General features: G+C 39.2%; 1 protein-coding gene across 5 annotated transcripts in view; it reads right to left on the bottom strand.

Annotated features, from left to right (window-relative positions):
• Strump (WASH complex subunit strump) overlaps positions 1-16,431 on the bottom strand; it is a 579,189-nt gene that overhangs the window by 416,222 nt on the left and 146,536 nt on the right. For all 5 annotated transcript variants that reach the window (XM_081746920.1, XM_081746918.1, XM_081746916.1 and 2 more), the window contains exon 5: positions 1,369-1,589. In XM_081746920.1, the coding sequence (XP_081603046.1) occupies positions 1,369-1,589 (221 nt within the window). The remainder of the gene's footprint in view (positions 1-1,368; positions 1,590-16,431) is intronic.

Genomic DNA, 16,431 nt, shown 5'->3' with positions numbered 1-16,431 from the left:
GTGGTATCCTGAGCAAAGAAGCGAAGAAGCGAAGTTTCAACTCGCCCCGATTATCGGCGTAGCCGTAACGCCTTCACTTGTTTGTTGATGTGGGCAGTATTCGGCTGTCTAGAATGGAGCTCGAAAGGGAACATTTTCGGGCAGTGATCCTTTACGATTTCAAAAGTGGTTTGAACGAGACACAAAGCCTTGACTGTTTGCAGGGGCATTTGGGGACCTTGCTCCTTCCCGTGCTACAATTTTTCGGTGGTTTGGTGAATTCAGAAGAGGCCGGACATCGCTTAAAGATGAAAAGAGAGCTGGACGTCCGCAAAAACAGCTGTGTCAGATGAAAATATTGCCGCTGTGGAACAAATGATTCGAGAAAATCCTCAAACAACTTTCAAGGACATTGAATCTACAGTGAACATTGGATCGCCAGCAGTAACAAAAATTCTTCATGATCATCTTCGGCTCAGGAAGGTTTCATCTCGTTGGGTGCCTCACACTTTGACTGAACAGCAGAAGCGCATGCGTGTGGAATGGTGTGAAGAAATGCTTGCAAAGATTTGATGGAGGCAATTCTCGACGCGTCTCTGACATTGTTACTGGTGATGAGATTTGGATCTATCAATTTGACCCTGAAAGTTAACGCCAGTCTACAGTTTGAATCTTTCCAGACGAAAATCCACTCACGAAAGTGAAGCGACCGCGAAGTGTGGGGAAGAAGATGATCGCAACTTTCTTCTCCAAATCTGGCCATGTTGCAACTGTTCCACTTGAAGAACAAAGGACTGTTACTGCTTAGTGGTACACCACTGTTTGTCAAACAAAAGTGTTCCAGAAGCTTCGGGAACGGCATCCAAGAACTGGATTGCGTGGGATCCTGCTTCATCATGAAAACGCGTCCGCACACACGGCCATCACAATTCAGTTTTTAGAATCTACGGAGGTCAAACTTATGACTCATCCGCCGTATAGCCCTGACCTGCCCCCTGTGATTTTTTTTTCTGTTTCCCAGGATCAAAGACCGCATGCGTGGGAAGAGATTTTGCAGCCCTGAAGAAGCTGTAGTGGCTTACGAGAATGAACTTTCAACACTTGAAGAAAAACACTGCCAACACTGCTTCCAAAAGTGGTTTTCGAGAATACAAAAGTGTGTACAGTGCAATGGTGAATACTTTGAGAAAATGTAAATGTTAAATTGATTTTAAGTATGTAAGTTATTTCACATCTCATAACTTTCGTAGTGACCCTCGTATGTACTTTATTCCGTGATGGCCATCATAGAATTATGTTGTTTAAAAAAATAGTGAAAAATGGAGAATTATCACGGAATAAAATATTAAAATACTTCTAAAGTAATATACTATATCATGCAGTACTTACCTGAAATAATCATCAGGGTAATTTGGCACTCTTCTTACTCCTGCACTATTTGAAAACCCTGTTGACCTAAGTAATTTGCATACATCATCAATATTGCTCTCTGTACTCGATCGTTGCGCACTGTAGCGATAATAAGATACAAGCATTCTCTCACGAATTGGGCCTTCAATATGGAGGTCCACAACAAGCAGCATAACTCCATACAAATAGAGTGCTTCACACTGTAAATGAGAAAAGATATAAATACTGCGGTGATGCAGTTGAAATGTCAATTTCTAAAAGATCTGTACCGCACTTTTCTAGACTTTATACATTTCAAACTTCGTCATTTAACTGAAAACACTATCAAATGAATAATTATTGAAACGCACTAATATTCACATTCACCCTATAAACCTCTTTCAGTATCAATTTCAAAAATGTTTTTCCTTAAATTTTTAGAAATAAATAACCTTTGTTAATTTTTTAATTATAAATAACCTATTAAATTTGACGGATTGTATTGGTATTCAACGGGATTTTTGTTCAATTATGATATATAAAGAACATTCTGAGTGTATGGCCTATGGAACCCGGAGGTTCAACGCCGCATTCACGAAAGCTCTCCACTGACTTCTACCCTTAGCTAACTGCATCTAGTTTCTACTTTGTATTCCTATCTCTGCGAGATCCATCTTAATATTGTCCTCCCATCTGCGCCTAGGTCTTCCTAATGGTCGTTTAACAATTGGTCTTCCAGTTAAGGCTTTGAAAGCGTTTCTAGTTTCTTCCATTCTAGCTACATGACGTGCCCACCTAAGCCTCCTAGACTTTACGACCCTAACAATGTTGGGTAAACCGTATAAATTATGTAGTTCCTCGTTATGAAGTTTCCGCCATTCCCCATTCCCGTTCTTCTTGGGTCCGAATATTCGTCTCAGGATTTTGTTCTCAAATACTTTCAGTTTATGTTCTTCCTTCAGTGTAAGCGACCATGTTTCGCATCAATATAGAACAACAGGCATGATTATCGATTTATATATTTTAAGCTTCAAATTCCTCTTCAGAATTCGTGACAACAAGAGATTTTGAACCGAATAGTAACACGAATTCCCTGCTTTTAGTCGACATTTAATTTGTTCGTGAATATGATTTTCCTCTGTCAATATTGATCCTAGATATTTGAAACCATCCACTTTATCAAAAGTATTATTTAATATTTTAACGCATCTATAATTTGATGTATTACGGTCCCGACGCACTTCCATGTATTTAGTTTTCTCTGCATTTACTTCTAAACCCATGTCCCTGCAAGCGTTTAATAAAATACATATATATATATATATATATATATATATATATATATATTTGGTTTAGGAATTAATTCGTGCGGTTTTTAAAAAAAATTGAAGCTTTATTTCAAAAACAAAGTAAATGAATACGTTAACAAAAATATTGTCCATCGCTAGCCACTACTTTCTCCCAACTTTCAGGCAATTTACGGATTCCGTGTCGAAAGAATTCCTCATCTTTTGACGCAATCTAATCAAAGATCCATTTTTCGATATTTTCTGAAGAAGTGAACCGCTGTCCAATCAAATCGTTATTCATGCAATCGATCAAGTAGTAGTCAGACGGAGCAGTGTCTGGTGAATATCGCGGGTGGAGTAACACTTTCCATCCGACATTTTCCAAATAGGTTTTGACCGGTTTTGCGACATGTGGTCGAGCGTTATCATCTTGATAAATAAGTTTATTATGCCTGTTATTCCATTCTGGTCGTTTTCAGGCCAGAGCTTGCTTCAAACGCATTAATTGTTGTCGATAGCGGTGTCCATTAATAGTTTCACCAAGTTTCAGAAGTTCATAGTACACCACACGTTTCAAATCCCACCATATATACAGCATAACCTTTGCACAATGAATATCTCGTTTCGGTTGTGAAGGACCTGGTTCACCTTGCTTCACCCAGGCCTTTTTTCGTTTAGGATTCTCGTAATGAATCCACTTCTCATCACCAGTTACAATTCGATGCAAAAATCCCTTCCTTTTCTGTCTTTGAATTCGCAATTCGCAAACGGTTTTTCTTCTTTCAACGTCTTTCTTTTCAATTCATGTGAAACCCAATAAGACATCTTTTGAATCATTCCTATGGCTTTGAGACGTTTGGAAACTGTTGTTTGCTCAACTCCAAATGCTTCTGCAAATTCGTCCTGCGTTTGACACGAATCCTAATCAAGCAATGCTCTCAATTCTTCATCTTCAAATTCTTTTGGCTGTCCAAATTGCTTTTGGTCTTCCAAGCTGAAATCACCACCTTTAAACCGTGCAAACCACTTCTGACACGTTCGCTCAGCTAGAGCATGGTCACCAAACACTTCCACTAAAATATGATGACTTGCGGTAGCACTTTTCTTCATGTTAAAGCAATGAAGAATAACTCCCCGCAAAAACACTTTATCAGGCACAAAATGCGCCATTTTCAGTTGAAGAAAAAATGTTGTTGTTTCCGCTTCAAGCAACTGACATATACTAAACAAGATGCTCAATGACAGTAGTTTTCAACGCATGTTTGGATCAACGAAACTATGGGACAATAAGCTAGTTACGCCATCTTTTGTAAAACCGCACGAATTAATTCCTAGACCAAATATATATATATATGGGTGATTCCACGAAAAAGGGAAATTTTCACTTGGAAAATTTTTGTTCCGTTGATGGTCGCCTATTTCAATAAAAATATCACATGCACTTACTACTACAAAGTACATGTTAATTAGGTGTTCAGCAGAGCTGAATCGTTATTGGTGTAGTAAATAAAAAATAATAAACTTTTCAGCACCCACGGAGTTGAGACCATAGGTCACGGAGTTGAGATTAGTTAACACGGAGTTGAAAATTGCTGTGGAGTTGAGAAACGTGATACATCTGGGTGATAAATTTTGGTTTATAAGTGATTAAACTTATAATTTACATAAAAATTGAAATAATTTTCCAATAGTTTTTGTAAGTTAGAATTGTTCTCCTTATGTTGAATAAAATTCTAACAAACTAGATGACACGTAATTTGTTATACAAAAATACTCCAGAAAATACTGCAAGCATATGAAAATATATCTAATGAAGGTTCCAAAATTGAGTATATATATATATATATATATGAATATGTGACGTAAATAAGAAAAAAAGAAATACACATACACTTATCGGATATTGAAAAATTATTGCGCTTTCAATATGTTGACTATCATATGGAGAGGACAAACTTTTTACATAAGCTTACGAAACAGACGAAGTAGTCACTAAACCTGTCTATTGTCTACTTCATTTGTTTTCTGAGCTTATGTAAACCGTTTGTCTTCTCTGTGTGATCAAGTCCACACGTCGAAAAGTGCAATACTTTTTCAATATTTGGTAAGTGTATTTGTACCGTATATTTGGTATATATACAAGGTGTTTCAAAACGATACACACATCGTTTGGGAGCTGATTTCTGACACCAAGATAAGACGAAAAGTATAGACAACTGGGTGCACAAATGCTTCCTTTCGGAGTTATAGGCTGCCGAAAACATGAAAAAAATGAACTTTAAAAGGTCCATAGTTCCAAAACTATGAGATCTGCCGTAGTCGGGTCACGACTTCACTTAGGAACTAATATGTGCACTATCCAAAAATATGTTTCAGAATCCTGAGGTACTCACGAAGCAATTTTTATAGAGGGAGTTTGGTTACGGGCGTATAATCTGAAGTACTCACCAACTACTTCTATAAAAGTTGTTGTGGAAGTACCGCAAGATTCTGAAACATGGATATTTGGATAGCGCACATACTAATTCCTAAGTGAAGTCTGACCCGACTACGGTAGGTCCCATAGTTTTATGCGATGGACCTTTACCTTCAAAGTTAATTTTTTTCATGTTTTCGGCAGCCTATAACTGCGAAAGGAAGCATTTGTGCACCCAGATTGGTCTATACTTTTATCTTATCTTGGTGTTAGGAATCACCTCCCAAACGTTGTCGGTATTGTTTGAAACGCCCTGTATAATGCACACTAAATGACAGTGTAAGGCACTCATCATTTCTGTTTTCTTTGGATAATTCGATGTTCTTTGTTAAGTAGCCCTCATTTTCCACTCCAATGAAGGAAATGTCTTGAGGAAACAGGGAAGGGCTGTTCTAGTCTACACAGAATGACAACTGCCAACGCTTTTTAAACGTCAGGTTTAGTAGGCCAGGAGAAATTCCTCCCGATCCGCGTCATAAAATTGACTGTCCGCATATTGCCCTCAGACTCTTCGACAATCTCTGAAAAGAAAACAATTAGTTGATCATAAGATTCAGACGTCAATAGGTTAAAAACAGATACCATCCATCTTGACTTGACTGAAGTTTTACCTCCGGCTACCTGACAGCCCCAAATCTGAACTTCCGCGAAACACTCCTTAAGAGTCTTCATCCCGGCGAAATTAAAATACCGCTAATTTTACAGTAATTATGTGATATCTTCAAATAGATAAAAGATAATTGAAATATGGAACAAGAGCGTCATAGACAATATTATTTTGTGTGAGGTACCGTTATCACAAGTCACCTAGTGGCTTTCCGTTTTCAACTGTTTAGAAACGCGAAAATAAATGCCGATTTTCAAAATGGCTCGAAATCGAAAGCAGATAAGTGAGTCGTGATAACGGTTTCTCATGTAAAATAATATTGTCTAGGGCGCTCTTGTTCCACATTTCGATTATCTTTTATCTATTTGAAGATATCACATAATTACTCTAAAATTAGCGGTATTTTAATTTCGCCGGGATGAAGACTCTTAAATGGGCTAGGACCCTCCAGCCGTCTTTGAGTGTGAATGACACGTGGTGAGCGTGTCGGCTCCTACGACCGTTGCGATGGTCTGCGCGATCAGGTTTCAGTACATCTCTACTCAAATGAGTTTTTTAATTGCCTTACTGTGCGAAGTAAACACCATTAATTTTTGAGCTTCCACCGGGAAACAAACCCAGAACCACGCACGAAAGGCGAGCATACCAGTCACTAGACCATAAACGAGCTTTATTTCTATCAATATATTGAAAGAACAAATATTTGGAAGAGCATGAGCATAACAAACACTACAGGATTATCAACTCCGTGACTTGTCTCAACACCGTGGATTCCTTAGTTTTCAGATGGACATGGAGTTGAGAACCATGGAGTTGAGAAAATCGAATATAATTTATTTTTACCGGCCCACTTTTTAACCAGTACATGTGAGTAATTGTGTACGAATTTTCTACGTTAAGGCGTAGGTTTCTCAAGGGAAAGAAGGTATATACCATACAAATACATTCAGTAATAAATACCATGGTGTTGAGAATCAATTAATATACGCACCTGCTTTCCACACACAAAAATATTTTTCCTATAGCTTTTAACACATGCACACAACTTTTTCTGTTCTTCAGTCAAACATGTCTGCCTTGTCTTCTTGTGGGTGTTGCCAATGTGGACGACCATGCTATCTGTTGAGAACAATGATAATTTTTTCTATTGCCATGGAGTTGAGACGAAATAGAGGTGACAGAAACGAAGCATAGTCAAGCTTTCCAAAATAATCGTTGTAAAGATTTACTTTCCACAAAACCGAAACATTGAAGTGTTCTCTTCCATTTAATTACCATTAAATGATGTTTGATTTGCGACTTCAGTTGTAATTTATTGATTAAAATCAGTCAACTGTAGTCTGTGACAGCCCACGGTGTTGAGAATTTGGGTAATAATTAATTTTTTACGTATGTTTCGTGTTATATTTGCAAACTGTTATACATGGCATACCTACTTTGTGACGGTTACTACCAAACAAAATAAAAATGAGGTGATTCTTTCTAGTGGTAGTTTGAAGAAATGCCCGTGACAGAAAATTTCCCTTTTTCGTGGAATCACCCATATATATATATATTATTGGATTATACCTAAATTTTTGTTGTGTCTTACCAAGAATCGAATGCGGGGCCACGTACATTACAGGCGTATGCGTTAACCACTAGACTAGAGGAGGGGGTCTGTTTAACAATGGAATATGCATTATCTATTTAACATAGGCTTCAAACACAGAGGTTTTCAATTTGATTATAAGTAATTTATTTCAAAAGAAAAGCTACTTTAAACAAAGCCCTGTAAAATGAAAAGTTTAAAATGAATGAACAACAAAAATAAGTTCATATAAGAACATATTACTTTCATAATCAAGTAATACAGGTTGTTGCTCCAAGTTTTATATTGAATTATTTCAAAAGGAAAATTTAAACCAGGTTACAGCGAAAGTCTGATATAATTCAGCGAAATCCACCTGAAGAACCGGATATCAGAGAATTTCCTCCAGTTCTAGGTAGAATTTTGCAGAAAGCGAACAATCTTTATTAACAACAATGATGTGTATATTTCGAAGAATATTTTCTGCCAAATACAACTAGTGACAGTTATGTTAATATATCTCTGGCCGGAAAATTAATATGTAAATATATGTTTTTATCTTAAAGTAGGAAAATATTGACAAGACTCTCATAAGAATTGTTTCTAATGTTCCTAAATTTAGACGAAACAACATGATTTGAGAGGTTAATTTTGTCATTAGTGTCAAGACATGCTGAACAGTCATTATATCATTTAATGTTAAGAACATTTTTTTATCCGCTATTTTATTCAAGTGGTACTTAGCTTTTAAATTACATCCTTATGGAATCACATCCTGATTCATGGCCATATGTTGTCATTTAGCTGGTATTTAAATTGCAAGAGCTTTCTCCAACTCTTTCTACACAAAACGTTACGTGATACCGTTTACGTAGGGAAAAGCATTTTATTACGAAGACATCGTGGGCGATCACTTCATCCAAAGTTTTACTTGTTTCAGAGTCAGGAAATATTATTTACTATATATATATATATATATATTATGAGGGTATATGAGTTCGTTCCCTGTGGGTTACTGTTTGTGTAAACAGATTTAATGGTATCGGGTTTGATCCCTGAACGTCCTTGTACTGATTCATGAAAGAAAACAGACTCTTGGACTGGATGATATCAACCCACAAGTAAACATTAACCAACTAAGAACAAAAGTGGTAAAGGTCAGGATTCGAACTATGGACTATTACCATTAAATTGATACCGTGTTCGTGGTAACTCCCTGTGTTCACCCAGCTGAGTCTGCTGGTTGTTCCCAATGGCGGTTACCCAGTTTACGGTCAAAGTTCGGGGAACGTTGGGAACCTGTAGCACTGCGAAAACTATAAACGTATTGAAATCTACACATGCCCAAAAATTATTCTCTAACACAAGTATTATTATATAACATGCACGCTTTCACATTTTTATTATGATTTTTTATGCTTGAATTAACACCCACAAAACATATTTAATATTTATATTTCCAGCCTTTTAATTATTATAACACTTCACATTTTACAAACACTAAAATACTTTTCACAGCATTGCAATTTGACCCCGTATAGCGCTGATGATTGAATACCATGTATCCGCGCGCGTATTTACGGTAACGAAAGTCGAACAACCAAAGACGTAAGCACTGTTCACTGGAGATGAGAAATTTATCCACAGTTTGTTGAATCCTATCACTCCTTCCGCATGCTCGTTCCCTCTTCCATTCTAGTTAACGCAGACCACTGTATTTCGTCGTTTGGTACATTTTCACAGACGATTGGAACTTTCGAAGCACTTTAATAATAAAAACGTTTGTAAATCATTTTTTATAGTAAAGAGTTGATGGTTACATGGATTTCATCTATTAGGTTGAAAATTTCCATGTTACTATGTTTACGAAACTGAAGTGGGAGCGAAATTGTGTGCTCTGTTTTCTACTGTGGCAGGAATTCCACTCCTCGCGCCCTGTGTGAGTTGCTTTCTTGCCACATAATGGACGCGTATGAATACACCATTAGAACGGAAGTTAGTTTCCACAAAGCACTTAGGTGTTAGGTAGTTACTTCACAGACAGAACTTGATTGATTAATTATTACATTATTGAAAACATATTAACCACATTTAAACACACAGCAATATAAATAATCAGTATTTTTTACAAAATATGCAAATTATAGCATATACTTCGGTGCTGCCTTTTAGTCTCGCAATTCAGCTTGCGTAGGTAGAGGAAACCAAACTGAGCCGAATTTTTCTTCCGAATTACGCCATACGAAGAGAGAAGTGGGCGAGCAACGACACACACACACACACAGAAAAAGTTGTGAGCGAGAAACTTCGCCGCATTGTGATTCCAAGAATTTTGTCTCGGTGCGCACTGATTTTAAGAAATACTCTTCCATATATGAGGGTTGTTTAAAGGGTATATAACGATTATGTCATAAGATATATATATATATATCCCTTAAGGGATCCGGGGTTTTTGGGGTATTTTTTAGACTTTCAGTCAAGCAGCTACTGCATCGTCACTATTTATCCTAGGATCATGGTTCATACCTCATTCTCTTCAGAATGGAGCTGGCGTTCAAATGGTACCACTTGCATGCTCATACCATATACCAGGAGCGGGAAAAATTATGTCAAAGGAAAAATTTCGGAGGGATTTTTTTTCTCGCACTTTGGGCCCCTCTGGAGCGGCCCTGTGTGAACGTAGCCATCTAAAAAAAATCTGATAAATAGTACTTGGTATACTGAATGTGTGTGCCAAATTTCAAGTTTCTATCTTGAATACTAAGGGCGGGAGAAATTTTATCAGGAATTCCCACTATGCCCCAAATTACCGTAAAACACCATGATCTCAGGTAAAAAAATTCCTGAGACATCCCTAATTACCCTAGGGTATGTTTCGCCCATCATTCTCTTCAGCTTAAAACTGCCTTTCAGGCGGTATGACTCACGTGTCTCCATCATGTATCTAAGGCGGGAAAATTCCGAAAAAAGCGATTTTTGGGTCTAATTATCCTTTTTTTCAACTTTTAGCTTCTCTGGACCCCCCTGTTTTAACGCAGAGATCTGAAAAAAATCTGATAAATACTAATAGGTGGGCTGAATCTTTATGCACAATTCCAATTTTCCAGGTGCAAAAGTAAGCCCGCCAAAAAAATATATACCGACAATGTCCCATATTCCCGTATACAGAGGGAAATTTTTAAACATTCCCTGAGACATCCCTAATTACCCTAGGATCATGGTTTGCACATCATTCTCTTCAGAATAGAACTGCCTTTCAGGCGGTACCATTCAGTTGTCTCCATCATGTATCTAGGGCGGGAAAATCGCGAAGAAAGGGATTTTTTGGTAAAATATCCCTTTTTTCAACTTTTTGCCCCTCTGAATCCTCCCCTGTTTTAACGCAGAAATCTGGTAAATACTACTCGGTGGACTGAATGTTTGTGCACAATTTCAATCTTCTAGGTTCAAAAATAAGCCCGCAAAAAAAAAAATAATACCGAAAATGTCCGAAATTCCCCTATACAGAAGTATATTTTGATAAAAATTCCCTGACGCTTCCCTAATTACCCTAGGGCCATGTGTCGCACATCATTCTCTTCAGAATAGAACTGCCTTTCAGGCGGTACCATTCAGTTGTCTCCATCATGTATCTAGGGCGGGAAAATCGCGAAGAAAGGGATGTTTTGGTAAAATATCCCGTTTTTCAACTTTTTGCCCCTCTGGATCCTCCCCTGTTTTAACGCAGAAATCTGGTAAATACTACTCGGTGGACTGAATGTTTGTGCAAAATTTCAATCTTCTACGTGCAAAAATAAGCCCGCCAAAGATAATGAACATAGACCGGCCCCGCAATATTAAAAGAAAATATATATTTTAGAATTATGACATCATCACCTCCTATGTCTCGACGCAGGAAGGTGTGAAACCATACTTAAAGTCTTCTACAATGCCTCTGGACTTGAAAACCAAAAAAACGGACGGAAAAGCTCAAATAGGAGAGTTATAACGCAATGTACCATGGGATCCCCAAAGGGATATATATATATATATATATATATATATATATATATATATATATATATATATATATATATATATATATATATATATATATATATATATATATATATATTATTTTTATTAGCGATAATTTGGAATATTGGAATACATATATTTCTTTATTAAAATTAAAATAAGTTGTAACAGTTTCAATAACTTGACGTTATCTTCATCAGACGTTAACTGGCAGAAAAATCTTCATAATATTAAATTAATATTGTTGCATAATTTTTGTTTCATTTAACAAACTTATTATTTATTAATATAATTACATATAGTTAAATGTAAAAATATAGAGATCTCGTTGCGTCTTTTAGTAATAACACATGCAAATTTTAACAGCGATAGAAAAACAGCAAAACAGTAAGCAAAACAGCAAAAAATAAGGAACCAGACATGAACAATTTTACGCACAGAACCCACTTTGCATGAAGCCCGCTGGCAAAACTACAAAAGATTACATTCCTTGAACAGTGCACAATTTACATGTTACAGAATATCAAAATATAATTATCCACTAATACACGTTATTCTGATAAGCCTCGCAACAGCATCCTCAAACCTTCGCCGAGATTACAGACAAAAGATCTCCTCCAGTTCCTTACCAGAGGGTAGCGTTCCCAAAACTGATGCAACGTTCCCTCTTTGTACTGCCATACTGATACGTTGCAGTAGAAAAGAGGTTGCTCTAGCATCTCCAGACGATAAATAAATGCGGTGACCAACTTCTTTTATAAAGTTAAAGCCTTCGGGACCCCATGAACCACCCGATTCGACAGCTATAGCGACAAAATGATATTTGTCGAGTTAATTGCTATACTTCCTGCGCTTTTCTGTTTCCCAGCGAGCAGACACGTTGCCAGCTTGTGCTGAGGAAGAATGCAGATTTGAAGGGGCGAAGGTGTCGGAACAAGTAAAATCCCATAAAAGTGCTTTTCCTTTCTTCTAGCGTCATACCATCTGGCCTCTTGCCGTCTGCACGACTGCATCCCAACGGTTCACATATACACTCGTGCTCATAAATTAAGGATAATGCGGATACATGGTGAAACAACGTTCAGATGGGCGGTTTTCGGTTGGAAATCACCTCTAGGTATGACCATGCGGTGCGTTTGACCATTCGGTGCGGTGCATGCGGTGCGGTCGTCGCACGGTGGCGCTGGCAGCAGTCCAAATACCAGAGGTGTGTTGGTGCATGTCTGAGTACGGTGCAGCGTGTAAGTGTGCAGATGTTGTCAGACGTGCTAATGGTGACTATGTGTTGAAAATGGCTCAAAGAACACATGTTGATGACGTTAGGAGGGGTAGAGTAATAGGGCGACAGGAGGCTGGTCATACACAGCAGGTCGTAGCACGGGTCCTCCGTGTACCACAAAGTGTGATCTCAAGATTATGGCAACGATTCCAGCAGACAGGAAACGTGTCCAGGCGCTACAGTACGGGACGTCCACAGTGTACAACACCACAAGAAGACCGATATGTCACCATCAGTGCCCACAGACGAACACGGAGTACAGCAGGTAGCCTTGTTCGGGACCTTCCCATAGCCACTGGAACAGTTGTCTCCCAACACACAGTCTACAGACGACTGAACAGACATGGTTTATTCGCCCGGAGACCTGCAAGGTGCATTCCACTGACCCCTGTTCACAGGAGGGCCGGAAAGCCTGGTGTCAAGAACACAGTACATGGTCAATGGAACAGTGGTCCCAGGTTATATTTACGGACGGGTCCAGGAATAGTCTGAACAGTGATTCTCGCCGTGTTATTATCTGGCGTGAAGCAGAAACCAGATACTAACCCCATAATGTCCTTGAAAGGGACCTGTATGGAGGTAGTGGTTTGATGGTGTGGGGTGGGATTATGATTGGTTCACGTACACCCCGACAGAGGAACTGTAACAGGTCAGGTGTATCGGGACGTCATTTTGCATCAGTATGTTCGCCTTTTCAGGGGTGCAGTGGGTCCAATCTTACTCCTGATGGATGATAACGCACGGCCCCACCAAGCTGCCATATTGGAGGAGTACCGTGAAACATAAGATATCAGGCGACTGGAGTGGCCTGCATGTTCTCTAGACCTAAACCCCATCAAGCATGTCTGGGATGCTCTCGGTCGACGTATCGCAGCACGTCTTCAAACCCCTAGGACACTTCAGGAACTCCGACAGGCACTGGTGCAAGTGTGGGAGGCTATACCCCAGCAGCTGCTCGACCACCTGATCCAGAGTATGCCAACCCGTCGTGCGGCCTGTGTACGTGTGCATGGTGATCATATCCCATATTGATGTCGGGGTACATGCGCAGGAAACAGTGGCGTTGTGTAGCACATGTGTTTCTCAACTTATCACCAGTACCGTGGATACTGTGGTTACCGTGGATATCACCAATACCGTGGTACCAATATGTTTCGTTTGTTCGTATATTGTGTTCATTATCTGCCTATGCTATTAGCGCCAGTTTTGTGTAGTGCCACGTTGTGTAGTACCACAATCTGCAATTATCCCTAATTTTTGAGCATGAGTGTAGAAGGAACGCCTGCTGAAATTAGTGCCCTCATGATAATGTCGTTGACGCTGGAGTGGCGTGAATGTCTGCCCGCACTATTGGCACAGGAGAGTCCATGAAGGCCCTTCTTGTCTACGACACTTCTACAGGCAGGACATCTGTGTTGCTCGCAAACATCTGCTCCCAAACGCAGTGCACTGGCAATTCGAAAACTGTCATTGGGAAGATGTAATCCTAAAGAAGGTGACGGGATAGCATGGAGCCAAGCTCCTGCTTCTGGAGATGATGTAGCTAGAAGTCTGGCCTTATCTTCTGGGTTATCGGATGACTGAAGTAGAGCTGAAAAGTGATGATTTATAAGAGGATCGTCCCAAGGGGATTGTAGTCCTCTCTTATCATGGTCAGGGGGATCTGATCCCACTATAGATGACCACTTAGCAATGCTATCGTTGACATCCAAATCCGATTCTAGGCTAAGATCTTGTTGGAGAATGGTCTCGATCAATGGCTTAGCGCCATAGAATGAAGACAGAAAGGATGAAATAGCAGATCCATGGCGCGACGAATGCCGAGACCTCCGTAGTTAACAGGAAGGGTCGCCTGCAATCAAGAGTTATTGTTGAGTGAACAATTCAGGATAGATTCTAGACCGGTTTTCAAGGTGTTGTCATAGCATTCCAGTAGATCAGCATCCCGCCAAGAAGGAGCACAGCGAAGAAAATATAGCAACCTTGGCATGGACAATGAGGCACGTAGTAGGTAATAGGCAGAGTGAGCTGAAATCAAGGAAAGACGTGTAAAGAAGAATTCTAATTTAGAAATTTTGTCTTTTAATATTGTTCGTCTTGCCTCATTAGATAATGCTGCTCCTAATAAGCTGGCGTCATCTGTCGATATTCTTTGAATCCCAGGCGCGGCTTCGTCAAACAGCTTGAAGAGGTTATTAGACTGCTCATTGGAAACTCCGAGAAAGCTGACCTCACATTTGGAGAAATTCATTTGCAATCCGATCTCCTTAGCCCGTCATTTCTAATGTCTCTAGTACTGTATCCTTGTCTCCAGCTATAGTCCCGTCATCCAAATACCATATGTTCAGTTCTGTATTTATACTATTAACGATGGATTGTAAGGTTAGTGCGAACAAACCAGGGCCAAGAGGGTCGCCTTGTTGTACGCCACGCGAGAGAGGATTATTTCATCTCCTAAGTATAAGTTGCTCGGTTGCGAGTAGCACTGATGTACGTATCGATAAATTGACGGAAAACAGTTTTTTACCTGTATGAGCATAGAGTCACGATTCAACTCGTTAAATGCGTTTCTGAAGTCTATTTTCAGAAAAACTTTCTCCTGCTGGTGCGGAAAAGAGTAGTACATACGAGCAGCGTGGACTGCTGCTTCTGCTCCATGTGAGACACAAACTCCTATAGTAAGACTATTCATGGCTTTGGATTAATTGTTTTAACAAAAGAGACACTGGCCAAAGCTTAAAACTTTACTTTATTTTAAATTATATAATAAATATAATAATTTATTTAAATTATTTTAATTTAAAATAAAGTAAAGTTTTAAGCTTTGGTCAGTGTCTCTTTTGTTAAAACAAACTCCTAGTTAGTGTGGGGATAGAAAATGTGTTAGAGGTTCTCTAATTCTATGGCAAATGATTTTGGCTGATAATCTCCTCCACACATTGCCTATTGCGATAGGACGAATGCCGCCACTTTTCTTCCTCAAAGCTATTAGTGATGCTCCAAAGAAAATAGGTCTAATTTCCGTGGGCACATCACCGGAAATAATCAGGTGGAGAAAATCGCAGATGGCGTTAATCAGGTGGTCTTTAGTTTTGCAGTCTTGGGAGAGTAGGAGGTCCTTTAATATTGAAGGACGGAGACTGTCCATACCTCCTGATGACCCGGAAGGAAATGATTTAAGTGCCTTCGTAAACTCGTCAACTGATACTCTAGGGACTACAATACTGGGCTCAATGAGATCGGAAGGTTCAAAAGGGTGGCTGTGAGCCGGATGTTTCTCTTTTAATGCTTCTAATACAGATCCATTCGGAGAAGCTATAATATCTTCTGAGATGAGAAGCCGTGCTGCGTTGCGGACATCACCATCTACTAATTTGTTCTCGACATTCTTAATGTTAAAAGTGGAATTTACTGGTCGTCGAGCTTTGACAGAGTTTTTACTGTGGTTAGGAAGGGCTTCGCAACGAGAATCAGACCAACATCGCACTCTTTGTTTAACCCATGATGTTAAATTATTCACTTTGTCAGCTTTTGATGGCACGCACAGTGTAACGTAAGGAAAAAAGAAGAGATCCATCCAAGCTTGTGAGTCGTTTGTACGTACAATCTGTTGCAATACCTCGCACAGAGAGTCTGCCACTGTAGCTCTAGCCCCTCGAGGTACCCTGCGCAACATTGGAATACAAGACTTCAATCTTGCTAGATGCTTATTGCATTTGGAGATCAAATTTTTTCTTGGGTGATCGACATTATCAGTGGGTGATTGCGACTTCCGTGAAAGCGAGCATGATTTGGTTTTATTGATATCATAATGGCACCTGCTAT

This window comes from Thermobia domestica, chromosome 18 (genome assembly GCF_964235325.1).
Source record: "Thermobia domestica chromosome 18, izTheDome1.hap1.1, whole genome shotgun sequence".
Taxonomy (NCBI): domain Eukaryota; kingdom Metazoa; phylum Arthropoda; class Insecta; order Zygentoma; family Lepismatidae; genus Thermobia; species Thermobia domestica.
Note: the sequence above shows the minus strand (reverse complement) of the source record. Positions and strands in the feature narration are given on the sequence as shown.